Source organism: Hemiscyllium ocellatum, chromosome 28, assembly GCF_020745735.1.
Source record: "Hemiscyllium ocellatum isolate sHemOce1 chromosome 28, sHemOce1.pat.X.cur, whole genome shotgun sequence".
Classification (NCBI taxonomy): domain Eukaryota; kingdom Metazoa; phylum Chordata; class Chondrichthyes; order Orectolobiformes; family Hemiscylliidae; genus Hemiscyllium; species Hemiscyllium ocellatum.
The window spans coordinates 6,039,765-6,063,289 of record NC_083428.1 but is presented as its reverse complement, the minus strand read 5'-3'; the positions used below and the strand labels follow the sequence as shown (position 1 = coordinate 6,063,289).

General features: G+C 44.8%; 1 protein-coding gene across 1 annotated transcript in view; it reads right to left on the bottom strand.

The window, feature by feature from the left end:
* The window catches only part of ncanb (neurocan b), a 274,307-nt gene that overhangs the window by 135,652 nt on the left and 115,130 nt on the right, over positions 1–23,525 (bottom strand). Inside the window, exons 6-7 of the mRNA XM_060846570.1 lie at positions 16,370–16,497; positions 10,651–10,944 (exon numbers count right to left, since the gene is read on the bottom strand). Coding sequence (XP_060702553.1) covers positions 10,651–10,944; positions 16,370–16,497 — 422 coding nt within the window. The remainder of the gene's footprint in view (positions 1–10,650; positions 10,945–16,369; positions 16,498–23,525) is intronic.

Here is a 23,525-nt window from a genome sequence, read left to right as displayed (position 1 = left end):
CCAATGTGCAAGAGGTCAAAGTAACATGACCCCCTTCCCACACATATACATAATTAAAAGCAAAATACTGCAGGTGTCAGAAATCTAAAGAGAAATTAGGAGGTGCTAGAGAAATTCAGCAAGTCTGGCAGTGTCTGAGGCGAGAGAAAAACAGAGTTACCATGCCAAGTTTGATGATTGTCTTCAGGATCCATACTCACTCTTTCACCCCTTCTGTCTCTCCACTTCTGGTGTCAACTATTAGCCAGCGATGCTGTTATTGTTAGGTCTATTAACCCAGAGACTGGGGACATGGGTTCACAATCTCATAAGAGTAGGTGGTGGAAATGGAGTTCAATTTTAAAAACATCTGGAATTAAGAGTCAAACGATGATCATGATTCCATTGTTGGGGGAGAAAACCATTTGGTTCACTAACGTCCTTTGGGGAAGGGTGTCCTTACCTGGTCAGTGCATGAGACCAGAATCAACATGATGTGATTGACTTTTAACTGTCCTCTGGGTAATAAAAGCTGGCTCAGCCAGCAATGCCCATCTTTTCTTTGTCAATCTCACACAGGGAAGACACTTCAACATCCCAATGTAAAAGAGGAGACAACCTTTCCTCATTCCCACTAAATGTCTGGATGGAAAATGCAGATAAGCTGTTCCAGAGTGTGTTCCAGGAGGTGGGGAGGACGGAGGTAAAATGGCTCAGGATATGTGGATCCTGCTGGTCTGAGTTCAGAGCTAGTGCTGGTCTGAGTTCAGAGCTAGTGCTGGTGTGTAGGGAAGAGCTGAAAGGTTGCACCAATCAGGAAAAGTTGAACAGGCTGTGGCCCATTCCTTTTCAAAAGGAAACATAGAGAGGTGACCTGGTGAGGTCTTAGAAATTATTAGGTATGATAGGATGGACAAAGAGCTGAATTTCACCAAAAATCAGCAACGTGTTATTTTTTGGCAAGTTTATCAGAGGGTTTCTCTCCATGAGCCCCAGCAAGTAATAGGAACATAAGAACAGGAGCAGGCCATTCAACCCCTCGAGCCTGTTCCACATTCATTGAGAATATGGCTGATTTATGGTCTAACACCACATACCATCATTAGGCTCCTATCCCTTAGCACCTTTCCTTACCAAAACATTATCTTACATTTAAAATTACCGACAGATCCAGCATCCACTGCCCTTGTTGAAATACAGTCCCAAACATCTCCCACCCTGTGTGTAGAAGTGCTTCCTAATATCTCTCCTGATCTGTCTGGCCCTAATTCTCAAACTGTGCCCCCTAGTTCTAGAATCCCGAAACAGTGGAAATAGTTTATCTTTATCTACCCTGTCTTTTCCTGTTTATATCTTGAAGACTTTGACAAGATCACCCCTTAGTCTTCCAACTCTACAGAAAACAGGCCTAACTTGTATAATTACTCCTCCTAACCTAACCCCTTAAGTCCAAGTATCATTCTTATAAACCTACATTGCACTCCCTCCAAATCCAAAAATCCCTTTCTTGTGTAATCTTCCCAAAATCTTATGTAATCTCACTGGATCTACATGGTTCCCCACTCTTCACATTCTCCCACTCTCCGCACTGCTCATGACAGAAATGGCAGGTACTCCTGGCACTAACATCATCTTTAAATCCCAGCCATGCATCCTGTCAAGCACTGGCCCCAAGCACAGCTGTCCTGGTAAAATTGGTCAACCTGCCCCAGAACATAGAATCCCTATAGTGTGGAGACAGATCCTTCAGCCCAACAAGTCCACACTGACCTTCCAAAGAGTAACCCACCCAAACCATTCCCCTGCCCTATTACTCTACATTTACCCCTGACTAATGCACCTAAGCTACACATCCCTGAACACTATAGGTAATTTCCCACGGCCAATCCACCTAACCTGCACATCTTTGGATTATGAAAGGCACCCGGTGGAAAACCACACAGCCACAGGGAGAATGTACAAACGCCACACAAATAATCACCCAAGGCAGGACACAAACTTGGGTCCCTGGTGCTGTGAGGCAAAAGTGCTGACCACTGAGCCACCCTGCCACCCCATGGTGAACAGCATGGTGACCATTGGCACCTTGCTTTCGTGATGGAACCTAGAGGTCCTGCTGAAGGTGAGGGGAGGTACCCTAGCTGCCTGTGGAGTGTGGCCCGAGCTGTTGGAAAGGTCTGGAGTTGCCAGGTACCCGCTCTGACACTCATGTTGAGAATGGCCGCCCATGGTTCCTATCTGGTGGATGGGAAAATGGGAAATCAATGCAGTAGGATGACATTTCCACAGGGAAGTTTTAAAAATGCATGAATGAGATGCATGTGTCCCTGACTAGGCCAGCATCAATGACCCATCTCTCTTTGCCCAGAGTGTAGTTAATAGGCAACCACATTGCTGTGGGTCTGGGGTCACATGTAGGCCAGACTAGTCAAGACAACAGATTTTCTTCCGGAAAGAACGTTAGTGAACCAGGTGAGTTTTTCCAAACAATCGATAATGGTGTCATAATCATCATTAGACTCTAATTTCCAGATTTTGCGTTGAATTCAAGTTCATCCAACTGCTGTGGTAGGATTTCAACCCATGTTCCCAGGTCTCTGGATTAATAGGGTAGCGACAATGCTGCTAGACCACTGCCTCCCCTGAAATGCTAATGCATGCAATAGGCTTCTTACTGATCGCTAGTGACAATGCCAATTGTTGTTCAACACTTTTGGGTTAGACAGTGGGGTTTCTTGCTCCCAAAGTCAGGAATCTCTTCACTGTCCACCTCACACAATTCTCCCCAATTTCTCACCATTGGGACGCAAAGATTCTGCCCAAAGGTTGGGGAGGGAGTGAGGTTGAAAAACATGGGATGATCATTGATATAATCAATCAGGAATTCAGAAGACATTTCTTTCTCCAGGAAGTGTAAACAATATCAAATTTGCTAATGCAGGAAATAGTTGGAGCTAAAGCCATAGATACACTTTAAGAAGAAGCTGGATAAACATGAACGAGAAAGTGACAGAAGGACAGGCTGGTCAATGAGGGAGGGCAGCATGTGGCTCAAGTGGAGGATAAATACCATCACAGATCGGCTGGGCCGAATTTTCGGTTCCTGTGCTGTAAGTTCCAGACAACTCTTGTGAAAGGAAGCATATAAAGAAAAATAGAGTTGAGACAATGCAGAATCCCTACAATGTGAAAGCAGGCCATTCGGCCCATCGAGTCCACACCGACCCTCCGCAGTGCATCCCATCCCTGGGAGCCTGCATTTCCGATGGCTAATCCACCCAACCTGCACATCTTTGGGCCACAGGAGGAAACCGGAGCACCCAGAGGGAATCCACGCAGATGGCCGCCCCAGGGTGAAATCAAACCCAAGTCCCTGGCGCTGTGGGCACCATTCCTTACCACTGAGCCCCCCCATGCCACCCATTGTAGACCAGGTAGAACCATAGAATCCCTACAACTTGGAAGTAGGCCATTCGGCCCATCGAGTCCACGCCGACCCTCCAAACAGCATCCCACTCAAACCTACCTTACTGAAGGGTCACCAGACATGAAACATTAACTCTGATTTCTCTTCACAGCTGCTGCCAGACCTGCTGAGCTTTTCCAGCAATTTCTGTTTTTGTTCCATCCCTGGAACCCTGATATGGAGTCACGTTGGGGTAAGGCCCCCCCCCTCCCCCCGACACCGCACCCCCTGACTCCCCCTCCCCCCCAGCATGTTAAATAAGCCAAAAAGAATCGGCAGACAGCATAGAGTTTGTGTTACAGATTCCCAGCTACATTTTGGATTCCTGATGGAGGGAGAGGGCAACCGGGACACTTCCCTATTGGCTGCAATGGAAAAGCGAGAATCATTGAGTGTCAGCCTTCAAAATCTCCTGAAGGGTCTTTCCAAGTGATACTGGAGATCGATGATTAAACAGTTGAGGCCTATACCCTCTGCAGTGCAGAAGGATGCGAGAAGGCCTAATTGATGTATATAAGATACTAAATTATTGACAAACAGAGAGGATGTTTCCTGATTTGAGCCAATCTAGAAAGAGAGAGCATAGTTTTACTATAAGGGGTAGCAACTTAAAAACAGAGACGATGAGATATTATTTTTCTGAAAAAGCCATGAGTCTGTGGAATTTACTCCCCCAGAGCATGTGGATGTTAGGACATTGAGTAAACATAAATACAGATTTTTAATTAGTAAAGGGTTGAAGAGTTATGGGGATCAGGCAGGAAGGTCAGTTTGAGGCCAAGGTGAGATCAGCCATTATCATTCAAAATGACAGGGTACCCTCGAGGGGCTGAATGGCCAACTCCTGCTCCTGGTTGTTATGTTCTTACGATGCATAGAGGTTATGGAACAGCAGTGGCCATTTCCAACCCTTTGAGCTGAGAGTAGTGATGTTCTCATTGAGCCAGGTCAGTGTTACCCACTCTGGTTGGACATTTTCTGGAGGAGTTCACTACGTGACTCCCAACTGAACCGCGCTCCCTTAGACTGGTGACTTGACATGTGCATTGCCATGGTGGACCAATCATATCAATCAGGAAAACAACGAGTTACAGAAACAGAAATTGCTGGAAAAACTCAGCAGGTCTGGTGGTAGCCGTGAAGATGGGAAGCAGGGTTAATGTTTCAGGACCAGTGACCCTTCTTCAGAATGGAAAGAACTACCTGGCCTATGTTTGACTGTCATTAAAAAGCCTCCAATCTCTTGTAATATCTGACAAACTTTTGAAGAAAATCAAAACCAATTCTTTTAATGATCCCTTAATCAGTCCTTTAGATTTGTAGAAGTTGTTATAGTCTTGTTAAACCATACAGCTGCTCTCTCACTACAGAGGGATGACTGAAATAACTCCAGAGAGGCTGGTATCCCATCACCAAGTCCCCCTTTATCTACACATGGACAGTCCTTGACACTGATCCAGCTTCCTCAGAACCAGCTCTCAGAGTGAACAGAACCCCTGACACTTCTGTTTATGTCTGTCAACCAGAGCTCCCTGATTGAACCAGGCTAACAGCCCCAGTCTCTCAGATTCTATGAGGTCCACCTGGCTGACCTCGTGACAGACTGGGGCTGGTTTAACCTAAGGGTCACCAAACCTCCAGTAAGGGGTGAGGTTGAGAAGGAGAGTTCTCTGTAAGGGGGGTTGGTTAGCACAGATGCCTAGTTTGCAATAGAACATAGAACATGACATCGCAGTACAGGCCTTTGGCCTGTGAAACCAGTCTGAAGCCTAATGCAGAGTAACATCTCGGCCAATGTACAATCAAGTTAATACGGTTTCAGTTATTGGACTCTCCTGGTGCCTCAAATACATGTAAATATTATCTTGCACAATTAAAAAATGCCTCGGGTTTGTTTCTTCTCCATATGTAAAGACTGTACAGAACTGAACTACTATAGTGGCTATGTATGTTCAGGTACATAAAGACTTTCTTATGAATAAAATAAACCTTTGAAATAGAGAAAAAAAAGCAGCAGTGGTTCAATTCCTGCACCAGCTGAGGACTCTGCATCTCAATTTTTCATCCTGCCCGAGTTCCAGCGACTCTCAGGCACCATGGATTATTTCTCTCCAATAAGAGAACAGTCCAATGGTTTGGCAGACGATGGCAGCTTTACCTCTGGACCTACTTATAGCAATGTACAAGAGTGTAATCTCTGATTCCCAGAGAGCCCAGCAGCATCAGGAAAGGTTAGCAAACCGAACCCAGCTTTAAACTGTACCAATGCCCAAACAGGGCTTGGTTCTCTTTTCCTCAGTTGTGGTTTTGTACAACAGGATGAAAGCATTTTCTTTAAAGTTAATAAACAGTCCGCAATTAATGAACTTGCAGCAAGATCCATCACTGTATACAAAACACAGCTGCACTAAATTCTAGAACATTCCAGGTGTACATGATGATTCAGATAATCCAATATACTTAACTGGTACATGTTCTGGTGACATGTTACCAGTAATAACTGTGATCAGTTTAGTCATCAGACTACAGCTGGAATACAGTGAACAGCTTTGGACCCTTTATCTGAGAAAAAATCGAATCATACAATCCCTACAGTGCGGGAGAAGGCCATTTGGCCCATCAAGTTCACACTGACCCACCAAAGAGTATCCCATCCAGACCCATGCCCTTAACCCATCCCAGTAACACTACATTTAACATGGCTAATCCTCCTGATCTCCTCAGCTTTACGGCTGTGAGAGGAAACCAGAGCACCTGGCGGAAATCCACACAGACATGGGGTGAACATGCAAACTCCACACAGGCAGTCACCTAAGGCTGGGATCAAACCCGGATCGCTGGCGCTGTGAGGCAGCAGTGCTAACCACTGAGCCATCGTGCCACCCCTGAGCTAGCATTGCAGGCAGTGTAGGGAATGTTCATTAGAATGATCCCAGGTTTGGAGGACTGTCTTATAAGCAGATGTTTAGTAGGTTGGGCCTTTAGTTTTAGGCATTTCGAAGAAGGAGAGGCGACCTTATTGAAAGACACAAGATTCTTTGGGGAATTGACAGGGTGAGTGTGAGAGGCTGTTTCCCTTTGTGGGAGAATCTAGGAACAGAGGTTACCATCTCAGAATAAGGGATTGCCCACCCAAGACAGAGTTGAGGAGGAATTTAGAATCATAGAGTCACACAGCACGGAAACGGACCCTGGTGTAACTCAGCAATGCCAACCATGTTTCCCAAGTTAAACTGGTCCCATTTGCTATGTATCCATGAGCGAGCAGGGAATAGAGTCACAGAGTCAAACAGCACGGAAAGAGACCCTTCGGTCCAACTAGTTCAAGTTGGACCAAGTTTCCCAAACTAATCTAGTCCCATTTGTCTGCATTTGGTCCATATCCCTCTAAACCTTGTTAAATTCATGTTCCTGTCCAAACGTTTTTTAGATGTTGTAACTGTATCTGCATCTACCACTTCCTCTGGGAGCTCATTCCACATACAAATCACCCTCTGCGTGAAAACATTGTCCCACAGGTCCCTTCTAAATCTTTTTCCTCTCACTTTCCTCCAGTTTTGAACTTCCCCACCCTGAGGAAAAGACCTTTGCTATTCACCTTATCTATGCCTCCCCCATGATTATCTGTGGAATGCTTTATCACAGAGGGTTGTAGAGGAATAGGTCATTAACTATATTCAAGGCTGAGATAGACAGATGTTTACTCAGTAAGGGAATCAAATATAATGGAGAAAATGCAGAAAGCAGAATTGAGGATGATCAGATCTGAGATGATCTCATTGAATGGTGGAGCAGACTTGATCATTAATTGGCCTAATTCCCTTCTGATGTTTTACGGACAACATCTTTGAAGCTGGAAGCCAACTGAAATTTTAAAAAATTAAAGTGATGGATGTTTATATGGCCACATTACTAAAGGAAACAGAAACAGAAAGTGCTGGAGAAACTCATCAGGTCCGGTAGCTTCTGTGGAGAGAAAGACAATGTTAACATTTTGCGTCCATGACCCTTTTTCAAAGTGGGTCTGTTGTGTTTTGAAGAAGGTTGCTGGATCTGAAACGTTAACTCTGTTTCTCTCTCCACAGATACTTCCAAACCTGCTGAGTTTCTCCAGCATTGCCTGTGTTTGTTTCCGGTTTCCAGCTTTTATAGTTTTTGTTTCATTTTGAGGATAACTAACAGTTTATGGATCAAGGAGTGTTGAAGGAGTTAAGAAACAGATCAGCAATGACTTGATTGAAGGGTGGAATAGACTCCATTGTTGGATGGCATCTTATGTTCCACTTTGCTAAGAATATGACATAACTTCAACTAAAGGACTCTACATTGTCTCAGCATTGAATTCAATAACTTCAGAAATTAACTGAATTATGTCCATTCTCCATTTTTCTTACATTCTGTCTCCCCTGTCCCCTCACCCACAGATCTATCATGCTTGTGTCTTGTTTACCTTGTACTTAATAGACAGGACTAATCCTCTTCCTTTTACACTTTAATATCTCCCTTTGTACATTGCTCTTTTTCATTCCCCACAATTAACAACTGTTGTGCCTTTTGGACTGAGTCTGTACACCATCTGTGCTCCGGCTCTTGCTCTGCCACTATCAAAAGTACAAAAAAGAACCTCTGTTCCAACATCTTTCATTTCTTAAGAAGAGTCAGACCAGAGTCAAAACACTAACTCTGTTCTCTCTTTCTCTTCACAGATGCTGCCAGACCTACTGAGCTTCTCCAGCATTGTCTACATTTATTTCAGAATTCCAGCAGCCACAATATTCCACACCGCCCTACTTGCTTCACCAGTCATTGTGGACATCTGAGTAAATAGATTAGCTCGCATCAATATTGCACATTTCATGAACTTGGAACTCTCTAAAGCATTTCAAGAAAGGACTTAAATGAGTTCTGAAGAAGGGTCACTGGACTTAAAAGGTTAATTCCGTTTCTTTCTCCACAGAACTGCTGAGTTTCTCCAGCACTTCCCATCTTAATTCAAGAAAGTACTTTATCGACTCACGAGGTTTAATCATTTCTTTAATCCAAGTTGCTCCCAGCAAGTTGCCGTAAGCAATATGTTAATGACCAGATAATCTCTTCTAATGATGTTTAATGGATAAATGCACTTGCCTCTAGTCTAAGTGTGGCACAGGATCTTAAATATCCACCTCAAAAGTTAACAAAGATGCAAAGCTTAGTTGGATGGCAAATGAGATCCCAACAGCAGAGTTTAATTCCTGAACTGGCTGAGGTTACCATGAGGTCACCACTTTGACTGAAGTCAAACTACCCCCAATGCCTGAGGTGTGGTGACCCTCAGGTTTAACTCCCTTCCTTTCTCTCTGGAATGTGAGGGCAATAGTGACCTTCATGGAGCTGCAGTTTAAGACTGTTGTGAAGATGGCATCTCTGACAATGAAATATTGTTGCCCTGCAGCTGGCTCAAAGTCTATGAAGTGGAACTCGAACTCTTCCAAAGTGAATCAAAGAGTCATAGAATCTCTAATGTCAAAGCAGGCCATTCAGCCCATCGAGTCCCTATCAACTGTCTGAAGAGCATCCAAACCCACCCCTGCACCCGCAACTCCTGCCTAACCCAGCGAGCTTGCACCTTCTTAGACACCATGGGAAATTGAGCAAGGCCAATCCACCTTACCCTGCACAACGTTGGGCTGCGGGAGGAAACCAGTGCACACCCACGCAGACACAGGGAGAATGTGCAACCTCAACACAGACAGCCGCCCAAGGGTGGAATCGAAACTGGGTCCCTAGTGCTGGTAGGCCGCAGTACTAACCACTGAGCCACTGTGCCGCACTGGTGGAATTGGAATTGAGAGTGTGTCAAATATTGGGACAGTATTATGAGAAGGACTATTCAAAGACAAAGCTCTTGATGAAGGGCTTATGCTCGAAACGCCGACTCTCCTGTTCCTCGGATGCTGCCTACTGGCTGTGCTTTTCCAGCACCACACTTTTTGATTCATATCTCTAAAACAGTCGCACCTTTATAATAAGTGTATCTCCATAACAGTCTTACCTATGTAACAAGTGTATCTCTGTAACAGTCGTACCTATATAACAAGTGTATCTCCATAACAGTCTTACCTATATAACAAGCGTCTCTATAACAGTCCTACCTATATAACAAGTGTATGTCTACAACAGTCCTACCTATAGAAAAAATGTATCTCTATAACAGTCCTACCTACATAACAAGTGGGCGGTACGGTGGCACAGTGGTTAGCACTGCTGCCTCACAGCGCCAGAGCGCCGGGTTCAATTCCCACCTCAGGCAACTGTCTGTGTGGAGTTTGCACATTCTCCCCGTGTCTGTGTGGGTTTCCTCCTGGTGCTCCAGTTTCCTCCCACAATCCAAAAATGTGCAGGTTAGGTGAGTTGGCCATGCTAAATTGCCCGTAGTGTTAGGTGAAGGGGTAAATGTAGGGGAATGGGTCTGCGTGGGCCGCGCTTTGGCGGGTCGGTGTGGACTTGTTAGGCCAAAGGGCCTGTTTCCACACTGTAAGTAATCTAAGTGTATCTCTGTAACAGTCATACCTATATAACAAATGTATCTCTATAACAGTCTTACCTATATAACAAGTGTATCTCCATAACAGTTAGAGTCATAGAGTCATAGAGATGTACAGCTTGAAACTGACCCTTCGGTCCAACCCATCCATGCTGACCAGATATCCCAACTCAATCTAGTCCCACCTGCCAGCACCTGGCCCCTATCCCTCCAAACCCTTCCTATTCATATACCCATCCAAATGCCTCTTAAATATTGCAATTGTACCAGCTTCCACCACATCCTCTGGCAGCTCATTCCATACTCGTACCACCCTCTGTGTGAAAATGTTGCCCCTGTGTACCTATATAACAAGTGTATCTCTTTAACAGTCGTACCTACATAACAAGTGTATCTCTATAACAGTTGTACCTATATAACAAGTGTATCTCTATAATAGTCCTATCTATATAACAAGTGTATCTCTGGAACAGTCCTATCTATATAACAAGTGTCTCTATAACAGTTGTACCTATATAACAAGTGTATCTCTATAATAGTCCTATCTATATAACAAGTGTCTCTATAACAGTTGTACATATATAACAAGTGTATCTTTACAACAGTCCTATCTATATAATAAGTATATCTCTGTAACGGTCGTACCTATATAACAAGTGTATTGCTGTAACAGTCGTACCTCTGAAACAGTAGGCATCATACTTTGAGCCAGCATCAGGAAACCCCGTCCTGTTTGGGAGTTGGTAAACCGTCCTGACGCCCGGCATATCTCCGCCGCAGTTTCTTCGAGGAATGTTAATGGGGTAACGCACACTGCCATCTGCCAGCCAGCCAGCGTCGCACTGATCGAAGCCCTGACTCCAGGCCATGTACAGTTGGCCAGCAGTCGCTAGTTCAGCTCCCTGCATCTGGCATTGATGCATAGCCTCAGTCAGGTTCAATTTCAGAGTGGTCGTCTCATGAAATACATTGCCTGTGAACAGAGGAAGAGGGGTTGTCAGTCATTGTAGCGACTAATACTTGACATAATAGAAGGATATTCTCTTCGTACATCGCAAGAGCCACTTTATCTGACTGATATGGGCCTTCGGGCATCTCCCAGTCTTCACTCACGGGCCGTCTGGTGTGTGAGCCCTTAATGGAGTCACAGCTTGATGTTCTTTTTCATTTTCTGTTATTGGAAAGCAAAGGAATTCTCTTAAAGGGGAGTTATTAAAATAATTTTTTCTGCAGGGGAAATGTTCACTCTATTCGCTACAGAGTGGCTGCAGTCTTATCGCCTACAAGATGTACTTTAGCAGCTCGCCCTAGTTCCTTCAACTGTACCCTCCAAACCCATGACCTCTACCTTCTAGGAGGAGAAGGGCAGCAGATTCGTTAGAACACCACAACCACCCACATGTTCCCTTCCATGGCACTCAACCTCCTGACTCGGAAATATGTCACTGTTCCATTATCATTGCTCGGACAACATCCTTGAATTCCCTCCGTAAGAGCATGGTGGATGTAAGATCAATGCTTTAAAAAAGCAAACAGATGTCCTTAATTACTGTTAAGGCTTCTCGCTTGGGACAACTGAGATCAGATCACTGTACTGTGCAATCACTGGCTCAGTTCCTGTTGCCATCACTACAGGATTTGATCAATGCTGAGCAGGCTGGACCCAAGCTGGGACTCCGGCCTTGGTGAAGATGTTGAGAACTGACTTACCTGGTCTACAGGAAGGCCACTGGAAAGTGATGATTGTACAGAACATGTTGTACAGATTAACAAGTATGAAGTCTTTCAATGATGCCATGCACATAAGTGAACCAATTAAAAATCCCAAATTGCAGGTTTGGTAGGGGGATTGAATGTCTCAGAATGTCTTGTTTGACATCATTGGAAGACATAAAGAAATTTTGCATATAAAATTCAAGGTCCCTGTATTAAAACCTGACAATATCTCATTCCCAGAAATCACTAACAATTGTCAAAACTTTCCACACTGAGTCAGAAATTGATGAACTTCATTACCTGTTCCTGGGCCATAATGACTGTCTGACTTAATGACACTAAATCATGCTTACAAGAGAAAGAAATTTCTCTTGCAACTCTCATGACATCAGGACACCCCAGAGCGTGGTTTTTGCAGCCAATTAATTACTTCTGAATTGTACTCACTGGTGTAATGAGGGAGGCAATGATGAGTCATTCTAGTGATATTGTCAGTACATTAGAATTCCAGAGACCCAGACAAACCAGGGGACCTGAGTTCAAACCCCACCATATCAGATGGTGGAACAAAAACAGAAATTGCTGGAAAAACGGACATCATTAGATTAGATTATTTACAGTGTGGAAACAGGCCCTTTGGCCCAACAAGTCCACACCGACCCTCTGAAGAGCAACCCACCCAGACCCATTCCCCTACATTTACCCCTTCACCTAACACTACGGGCAATTTAGCATGGCCAATTCACCTAGCCTGCACATTTTTGGACTGTGGGAGGAAACCGGAGGTAACCCACGCAGACACGGGGAGAATGTGCAAACTCCACACAGTCAGTTGCCTGAGGTGGGAATTGAACACAGGTCTCTGGCGCTGTGAGGCAGCAGTGCTAACCACTGTGCCACCGTTCCACCCATAAAGTTTCTGATAAAAACCCAAGATTGAACCAGGGACCTTTAGATCTTCAGTCTAACACTCTCCCAACTGAGCTATTTCGGCACCTCATCTATGGAGACAAAGCAGAGTTAATGTTTCAGTTCTGAAGAAGGGTCATGAGACCCAAAATACTAACTGTCCTTCCTCTGTACCTTTCTTTGAAATAAAATATACCATTGTTCCTTCAGCGTTGCTAGGTCAAAACTCTGGAATTATCTCCCTGACAGCAATGAGGGTCTATCAACAGCATACGGACTACAAGGTGGACTGCAATGAGCAAATAACAAAGAACAATACAGCACAGGCACAGGCCCTTCAGCCCTCCAAGCCTGAGTTGACACATTTTCCCCTTCCATACTAAAAATGTCTTCACTTACAGGATCCTCTGTTCCTTTCCTATTCATGTATTCGTTCAGGTGTTTCTTGAATGCTGCTAGCAGTGTTTCTGCTTCCAGTATCTCCTCTGGCAGCATATTCCAGGCACTCACCAGCCTTTGCGTTAAAAACTTGCCTCGCGTGTCTATTTTAAACATCCTCCCTGCACCTTGAACCTGTGTAATTGACCCCTCCACCCTAGGAAAAAGCCTCGTACTTTCTGGTCTATCCATGCCATTCACAATCTTATAAACGTCTATTAGGTCGCCCCCCCGTCAACCTCCTGCGCTCCAGTGAAAACAAATGCAGTCTATCTAACCTTTCTTCATAGCTAAAATGCCCCATACCAGGCAACATCTTGGTTAATCTCTTCGACACTCTCTCCAAATCATCCACATCTTGGACTTTAAGCTCGGACTTTTCTCTCCGGAGAGAAGAAGGAAGAGAGGTGACCTGATCGAGATATGGATAGAGCCAATATCCAGAGACTTTCCTCAGGGCAGGATTGAATGGTATGAGGGGTCATAGCTTTAAGATATTAGGAAAAAGGTATAGAGGGGACGTCAGAGGAAGGTTCTTTACGCAGAGAGTTGTGAATGTATGGAATGCGTTGCCAGCGGTGGTGGTGGAAGCAGAGTCATTAGGGACATTTAAGCGACTGCTGGATATGCACATGGATAGCAATGATTTGAGGGGTGTGTAGGTTAAGTTATTTTATTTTACATTAGGATTAACCCTTGCACAACATCGTGGGCCAAAGGGCCTGCTCTGTGCTGTACTTTTCAATGTTCTATGTTCAGGTGCAAGAAGGCAGCTCACCACCACCTTCTCAAGGGCAACTAGACACTGGCAATAAATGTTGGCAAGCCAGCCCCATGTCCTATGAATGAATAAAAATCAGTAGAAAAACATAGCAGCCAATTTGTACACAGAAAGATCCAACAAACATAAAAAGGATGACAAGCAAATGAACTGTTTTAATGATAGCGGTTGTGGGATAAGCATTGACCAAGACACTGGGAAGACTCTCATATACCTCTTCAAAACTGTCCTCATGGAATCACTAGTGTGGACAGGGCTTCCGTATAATGTCCTGTCCATGTCCTACCAAGTGTCTGACAGAGCAACATTCCCCCAGCCTCGGGTCTTGGTTGAAGCCCTTGAAATGGAACTTCATCCTGTAACCATTTTGCTGAGAAGTGAGAATGTTCCAACCAATCAGACGTAATTATGAGATTTATTTAGGGCCGATAGTTTCAGGCAGATGTGAAATGATTTCTTGTCAAGAAAATCACTCTCAGCCAATATCAGGCTTCTGTGATTGGGTGCACTAAGGCACATAGCCCTCTGATCCAATTGACATGATACAGAGAGTCTTTGATCAACATTTCATTATCTTGAAGCTTAAGAGTGAACACATGCTGCTTGTTTGGATTTGACTTCCCCAGACTGAGAGGGGGTAGGAGGTGGCCCTCATTCACATGGTGGGTGTCTATCTGTGAGCTGACCAGTGACAGGTCAGCACCTTGGTCAGTCAAATTGTCTCAGGACAGCTACAACACATTGCACTGCAGTTGTGATTACAAGTAAGGTGCAGTCTGCAAATCCCCCATAATCTAGACTCGCACTCTAGTGCAGTGTTAAGGGAAGTGTCACCAATCGAAAAGGGTGTCAAGCTGAAGTCCCTTGTACTCCCTCAGGACAAGATAAATGTAAAAACTGCCCCATTAGGAAGATGGAGAGTTCACCCCGACAATACGTATTCATCAATAAACATGAGGAAAACAGCTTCTCGGTTGCTATCGGTGTTATTTCTGGGAAATTGCTGTGTACAAATTTGCTACGGTGTTGCTCATATTACACTGCTGACCATTATTCAGAAGTATTTCACTGACTGTGAGATGCTTTGTGTTGTCCTGCCATTTTGATAGGTGCTAAGTAAATAAAGTTCTTTCTCATCTGAGTAACACTATGTGGTGCATTTTAATTTGTCCCCCTTTACTCTGTAATAGTTAGCATTTGTCATCTCACACTCAGCCTGGCCTTGTTCAGACAGAGCTGCAGATGGATGTCAGCAGTCTGGTAATGAGACAGAGTGGAGGTCTCACAACAACTTACTATCCCAGTCGGAATGGGGAACCACTAAAGTCACCACACCACACGTACAGTCCAACAGCACTTTCCAGGTCCCATCCAGGGCAGAATGGCAGCTCAGTGGCTAGTACTGCTGCCTCACTGCATCAGGGACCCAGGTTTGATTCCAACCTCAGGTGACTGTCTGGGTGGAGTTTGCACATTCCCCCCGTGTCTGCGTGGGTTTCCTCCGGGTGCTCTGGTTTCCTCCCACAGTCTTAAACTGTGCACGTTAGGGTTGATTGGTCATGCTTAGTTGCCCATAACGTTCAGGGATGTGCAGGCTAGGTGGATTAGCCATAGGAAATGCAGGGTTCTAAAGATAGGTTGGGGAGATAGGTCTGGGATGGACACTGTTCGGAGTGGACTTGATGGCCGAAAGGCCTCCTTCAGTATAGGAATTCTATAAAACAAACAGCTGGCATGTACAAGTGGCTTGTCTAAGCTTCAAAGACAAGATCAGCAGTGCACGGAGGTGATTACAGCTCAAAGTTAGGTGTGAAATGGCTAAATAAGAGGAATTGAACATTGGAAATAAAAGTGACAGATTTTATTGCTCTTTTCTGGCATCTTTCTCCTTGATTGCTCCAAACACTCCCCAAGTACAACACCCAATAACAAGCACATTCCCTTCCCAATAACTAAATTATTTTTCTTAACATCCATGTAGCAATATCTCCCGACCAAAATATCAAAATAATGGCTGCATTATTTGCAGTGCCTGGGGGAGACAGTGATGTAGTGGTATGAATGTCATTGGCAAGTAATCCAGAAACCCAGGCTAATGCATTGGAGAAATGAGTTCAAATCCCACCATAGCAAGTGGTGAAACTTAAATTCAGTCAATAAATCTGCAGTACAAAGCTGATCTTGCTAACAGGAACGATAACATCCAGCAGCAATTGTTGTAAAAACCCATTGGGTTCATTAATGCTCTTAAGAGAAGGACCTGTCCCCACCTTGGTCTGGTCTACATGTGATTCCAGACTCATAACACTGTTGTTGATTTTTAACTGTTCCTCTGAAATGATCCTGACAAGCTTCTTAATTCAAGGGCAGTTAGGGATGAGAAACAAATGCTGTTCCTGTCACTGATGCCCACACCCAATGTCCGAATAAAGACAAACAAGACAGGAGGCCGGAGGTGTCAATGTGCACAGAAGAATTAAATGGAATGCTTTATATTCAAGCTCCTGGACCTGATTTCTCACCATTTTTGAACTAAGCAAAAACTCTGACTTGCCTTTAAGTTCTTTGATGTAACAGTAGACATCATACTGCTCACTAGGATCTCGAATTCCATACGTTCTGATGCCAGGGTATTCAAATTTATCTCCATAGCAACCAGGCCTTGGTGACCTAATCGGATATCTGTCAAAGATAAATTGATCAAATTTAATCTTCAACTTCCATAATTCACCTCAGTGCAGTTCCACATTGATCAGGACCTGTTCATTTCTTGATAAAGTATAAAGCACATGTCAACTCTCACATGTTTTAGTACAACGGGTTTGAAAATTCATTCCAACCACCTAGCCCGATCTGTTGGCAGCTATTGAGCAATGATAAAAATCACCATTGTCTTACTTGCTCTCTCTCGAGACAACTGGTAGTGAGGAGCAGGAGTGGGGAGAGTGGGTTTGGATGGTGCGGGTGTTTCCGTGAAGGTATTCACAAGATTCCAGTGAGGTTGGCAGCACAGAGACTTCTGAGTAGGTTTGGATGAAGAAACCTTTTCTTAGGTTAGATTAGATTCGCTACAGTGTGGAAACAGGCCCTTCAGCCCCAACCAGTCCACAACGACCCTTCAAAGAGTAACTCACTCAGACCCATTTCCCTCTGACTAATGTACCTAACACAATGGACAATTTAGCATGGCCAATTCACCTGACCTGCACCTCTTTGGAGTGTGGGACGAAACCGGAACACCCGGAGAAAACCCACACAGACATGGGGAGAATGTGCAAACTCCACACAGTCGCCCAAGGCTGGAATTGAACTGGGGACCCTGGTGCTGTGAGGCAGCAGTGCCAACCACTAAGCCACCTTTACACAAAGTGGTACAACATTAGCCACCCTCCAATCCACAGGAACTGATCCTGAATCTATTGAACTCTGGAAAATAATCACCAATGCATCCACGATTTCTCGAGCCACCTCCTTCAGTATCCTGGGATGTAGACCTGGGGACTTATCAACCTTCAGACCTAACAGTCTCTCCAACACCAATTCCTGGCAAATATAAATTCGCTTAAGTTCAGGTCCTTCAGCCACTGTTACCTCAGGGAGATTGCTTGTGTCTTCCCCAGTGAACACAGATCTGAAGTACCAATTCAATTCTTCTGCCATTTCTTTGTTCCCTGTAATATATTCCCCTGTTTCTGTCTTCAAGGACCCAATTTTAGTCTTAACCATTTTTTTGCCTTTCACATACCTAAAAAAGCTTTTACTATCCTCCTTTATATTTTTGGCCAGTTTACCTTCGTACCTCATTTTTTCTCTGCGTATTTCCTTCATGAATAAAGAACACCATGACCATTTAAATCCATATTTACAGAACCTTTTTCTTATGTGGCAGAACATTATGTAAAGGAAGCCTGGGGGAGGAATGGCCTAGTGATAGTATTGCTGGACTGTTAATCCAGAGAGCCAGGTAACATCCTGAGAACCTGGACTTTAACCCTGCCACAGCAGATGGTGGAATTTGAATTCAATAAATGTCTGTAATTAGATTAGATTACTTACAGTGTGGAAACAGGCCCTTCGGCCCAACAATTCCACACCGACCCTCCGAAGAGCAACCCACCCAGACCCATTCCCCTACACCTAATACCAAGGGCAATTTAGCTTGGCCAATTCACCTTTAGACTGTGGGAGGAAACCGGAGCACCCGGAGAAAACCCACGCAGACACGGGGAGAATGCACAAACTCCACACAGACAGGAGGCGGGATTTGAACCCGGGTCTCTGGCGCTGTGAGGCAGCAGTGCTAACCACTGTACCACTGTGCCACCCGTGAAACCTTTGATGACCATGTAACCTTTGTTAATTGTTGGGACAACCCCACAACCTTTCGGGAAAGAAACTGCCATCTTTACTTGGTCTGGCCCACATATGCCTCCAGACCCACAGCAATGTGGTTGACTCTCAACTGTCCTCTGGGCAATAAATGTTGGCCTAGCCAGTGACTCCCTCATCCCATGGATGAATTTTTTAAAAACTCCTCCACCTTATAAATTAAGAAACCAAATGTTGCCTTTCAGACAAAGGTTGCCTTATCCAGTCTGAGCCTCAATCTTGTGGTGATAAACCTGAGCTTTTATGAACATAGAACATAGAACATCGAACATAACAGCACAGTACAGGCCCTTCGGTCCTCGATATTGTGCTGACCTGTGAAATTGATCTGATGCCCATCTAACCTACACCCTTCCATTACTACCTGTATGTGTATCCAATCCCCATGTCTTTAAATGTCCTTAACATCGGCATATCTGCTACTGTTGCAGGCAAGCCGTTCCATGCCCCTACTACTTTCTGAATAAAGAAACCACCCCTGATATCTGTCTTAAATTTATCACCCCTCAATTTAAAGCTATGTCCCCTCATGTTAGCTTTCACCATCCGAGGAAAAAGGCTCTTACTGTCCACCCCATCTAACCCCCTGATTATCTTAAATGTCTAGATTAAGTCACCTTCTTCTCTCCAACAAAAACAACCTCAGTTCCCTCAGCCTTTCCTCATGAGACCTCCCTTCCATACCAGGCAACATCTGAGTAAATCTCCTCTGAACCCTTTCCAAAGCTTCCACATCCTTCCTAAAATGCGGTGACCAGAACTGTATGCAATACTCTAGGTGCAGCTTTACCAGTGTCTTGTACAGCTGAAGCATGACCTCATGGCTCCAAAACTCAATCCCCCTACCAATAAATGCCAACAGACCAAATGCTTTCTTAACAACCCTATCAATCTGAGTGGCAACTTTCAGAGATTTAAGCACCTGGACACCGAGATCTCTCTGTTCATCTGCACTGCCAAGAATTTTACCATTAGCCCAGGACTCTGCATTCCTGTTACTTCTTCCAAAGTGAACTACCTCACACTTTTCTGCATTAAACTCCATTTGCCACCTCTCAGCCCAGCTCTGCATCTTATCTATAATCTCTGTAACCCACAACATCCTTCAGCACTATCCACAACTCTGCATAACTTAATGTCATCCGCAAATTTACTAACCCAACCTTCTATGCCCACCTCCAGATCATTTATAAAAATGACAAACAGCAATGGCCCCAAAACAGATCTTTGCAGCACACCACTGGTAACTGAGCTCCAGGATGAACATTTCCCATCAACCACCACCCTCTGTCTTCTTTCAGCTGACAAATTTCTGATCCAAACCACTAAATCACCTTCAATCCCGAAACTCCATATTTTGTGCAATAGCCTACCATGGGGAACCTTATCAAACGCCTTACTGAAATCCATATACACAACATCAACTGCTTTACCTTCATCCACCTGCTTTGTCACCTTCTCGAAGAACTCAGAAAGGTTAATGAGGCATGGTCTACCCTTCAACTGTGTTGACTATCCCTAATCAAATTATTCCTTTCCAGATGATTATAAATCCTATCTCTTATAACCTGTCCCAACACCTTACCCACAACCGAAGTAAGGCTCACTGGGCTATAATCATCAGGGTTGTCCTGACTCCCCGCCTTAAACAAGGGAACCACATTTGCTATCCTCCAGTCTTCTGGCACTACTCCTGTTGAAAATGAGGACATAAAGATCAAAGCCAAAGGCTCTGCAATCTCCTCTCTGGCTTCCTAGAGAATATGAGGATAATTCCCATCTGGCCCAGGGTCTTATCAATTTTCAGATCTTCCAAACTTGCTAAAACCTCCTCTTTGACAACTACTATCCCGAGCTGGAAGTTTTTGCTGCAAGCGTTTCGTTCCCTGGCTAGGGAACATCATCAGTGCTATTGGAGCCTCCTGTGAAGCGCTGCTTTGATGTTTCTTCCGGTATTTATAGTGGTTTGTTCTTGCCGCTTCCGGCTGTCAGTTTCAGCTGTAGTAGTTTGTATGTGGGGTCTAGGTCGATGTGTCTGTTGATGGATGTTCTTGCCGTTTCCGGGTGTCAGTTTCAGCTGTAGTGGTTTGTATATGGGGTCCAGGTCCACTTGTCTGTTAATGGAGTTTGTGGATGAATGCCATGCCTCTAGGAATTCCCTGGCTGTTCTCTGTCTGGCTTGTCCTATGATGGTAGTGTTTTCCCAGTCAAAGTCATGTTCCTGGACCATGTTCCACAACCAGGAACATGAATTTGACTGGGAAAACACTACCATCATAGGACAAGCCAGACAGAGAACAGCCAGGGAATTCCTAGAGGCATGGCATTCATCCACAAACTCCATTAACAGACACATAGACCTGGACCCCATATACAAACCACTACAGCTGAAACTGACACCCGGAAGCGGCAAGAACATGCATCAACAGACACATCGACCTGGACCCCACATACAAACTACGACAGCTGAAACTGACACCCGGAAGCGGCAAGAACAAACCACTATAAATACCGGAAGAAACGTCAAAGCAGCGCTTCACAGGAGGCTCCAACAGCACTGATGATGTTCCCTAGCCAGGGAACGAAACGTTTGCAGCAAAAACTTCCAGCTCGGCGAACAGAACCACAACAACGGACACCCGAGCTACAAATCTTCAACCAGACTTTAAACTACTATCCCATCTAATCTTGTAGCCTTTATCTCCATATTCCCATTAACATTGCCCTTTTCCAATGTGAATACTTACAAAAATAAATTCGTTAGGTGCTTCCCCTATGTTCTCAGATTCCGCACATAACTTCCCACTATTATCTTTGATTGGCCCTAATCTTACTATAGTCATTCTTTTATTCCTGAAATACCTATAGAAGACCTTAAGGTTTTCCTTGATCCTACCCCCAACCCCCACCTTATGACTTCACCACTTCCCCAGTTCGAGTCCACTCTGTAACTCACTCCTGGGTATCTGTTAATCATTGCAGTAGACAGAACAGAAAAGGCCTTTGGCCCATTGAGGGTGTACTGCCAAAACTAAATTAAATATACACTAGTTCCACTTGGCCCATAGCCTTCAATGTCATGACACCTCAAGTGCTCATCCAAGTGCTTTTTAAAGGTTGTGAAGTTTCCTACATCATTACCCTTCCAGGCAGTGATTTCGTCAGCCTCTGGGTGAAAACAAAACCCTCAGCTCAGGCGACTGACTGTGTGGAGTTTGCACGTTCTCCCCGTGTCTGCGTGGGTTTCCTCCAGGTGCTCCGGTTTCCTCCCACAGTCCAAAGATGTGCGGGTCAGGTGAATTGGCCATGCTAAATTGCCCGTAGTGTTAGGTAAGGGGTAAATGTAGGGGAATGGGTGGGTTACGCTTCGGTGGGTCGGTGTGGACTTGTTGGGCCGAAGGGCCTGTTTCCACACTGTAAGTAATCTAATCTAAAAAAAATCACATACACAGTGTTTTCAAATAGAATGAATACCCAATGAACACAATCTGCCGATTTCTCAGCAACAAACCCAAACAAGCAGACAAAACGCGTCCAGAAACTCCCCTCCAGAAAATCCCACTCTCCCCTCCATCAAAGTCATCCTGGAAGTGACTGCAGGAGCACTCAGACCTCTTTGCATCATGGTAGCCCACAAACCCACCAACACACTAAACCAGCTTGAAAGACCCGATACAGACAACAGGCAAAACTAATGTCATTTACAAAATACCTTGCAAGAACTATACAAACACTACATTGGACAAACATGCAGAAATCTAGCCACCAGGATACATGAACATCAACTAGCCACAAAACGACATGACCCACTTTCACTAGTATCCTTACATACAGATAAGGAAGAACACCACTTCGACTGGGACAATACATCCATCCTAGGACAAGCCAAACAGAGACACTCAAGAGAATTCCTAGAAGCATGGCATTCCAACCGGAACTCTATCAACAAACACATTGACTTGGACACCATCTACCACCCCCTGAGAAAAAGAACAGGGAATGGCATCACCATAGGAAATGATGTCACCACAGGAAATGGCTTCACCAAACCAAGGAAACCCAAACATACAAATAGAAAGCAGAAAACACCAGCAGTGCTTCATCCGGAGGCTCACAGAAGATGTTACCTAGAATGGTGACGAAATGTCTGAAAATAAACCTTGCAGCTTAGTGAGCAAACCTACATCCAGCACCTCAACCTGAGCTACAAATCTTCTCAAAACTTGCTAGATTTCCAATTATCCAAGAATCCAAAACACTCCCTCCTGCACCATCCCTGTAGCCTCGTGTTCAGCTCCACTCTCTCCCTGTTCCTCACTTCACTAGCATGTGGCACAGGCAAAAAACCAGAGATAACAACTCTGTTTGTTCTAGCTCTAAGCTTCCACACTAGCTCCCTGAATTTCTGCCTTAGAACCCCACCTTTCTTCCTACCTATGTTGTTGGTGCCCATGTAGACCACGACTTGGGGCTGCTCCCCCTCCCCCCTCAGGCATCCCAAAACAAAATCAGAGATATCATGAACCCTGACATCTGGAAGGCAACACACCAATCGCGAGTCTCTCTCATTCCCACAAAACCTCCTCTCTGTACCCCTAACTATGGAGTTCCCAATGCCTAAAGCTCTGCTCTTCTGTGAGCAACAAGGACAGACCCTGTGCCAGAGCCTGTACCCCATGACTTACTCCTGGTAAGTCGTCTGCCCCAACAGTATCCAAAACCTGTTGCTGAGGGGAACCACCACAGGATATCCCTGTACTGCCAGCCGGTTCCCTTTCTTACCCCTGACAGTAACTACCTCCCTGTAACTCCTCTCAATAAACCCCTCCACCTCCCAAATGATCCGAAGTTCATCCAGCTCCAGCGCCAGTTCCCTAACGCGGTTCTCAAGGAGCTAGAGTTGGGTGCACTTCCCACAAATGAAGTCAGCAGGGACACTAGAGGTGACCCTTACCTCCCACATCCTGCAGGAGGAAAATTCAACTGCCCTAACCTCCATTCCCACTATTCTAAATTCCTAAACAGACCGCTGGAAAAATGAAACATAGAAGAAAACCTTGTCACCTTATCAACCGACACACAGGGCTTTTCTTTTGGTTAGAGGAGGAGGATGGGTGGGAGACACTACCCAAGTCGTGTTTCGGGTAAACCAACCACCCAAATATGTGACCTCACGACCTCTCTGACTGCCTCCAGGAACTGAAGATTACATTTACTTCTAGACTTTCAACATCAATATGTGATGGAACAGAAGAATCCAGGATTGTTTTTATCGATTATATACACAACAACGTGGCACAACCTTAGACCAATAAAATTAA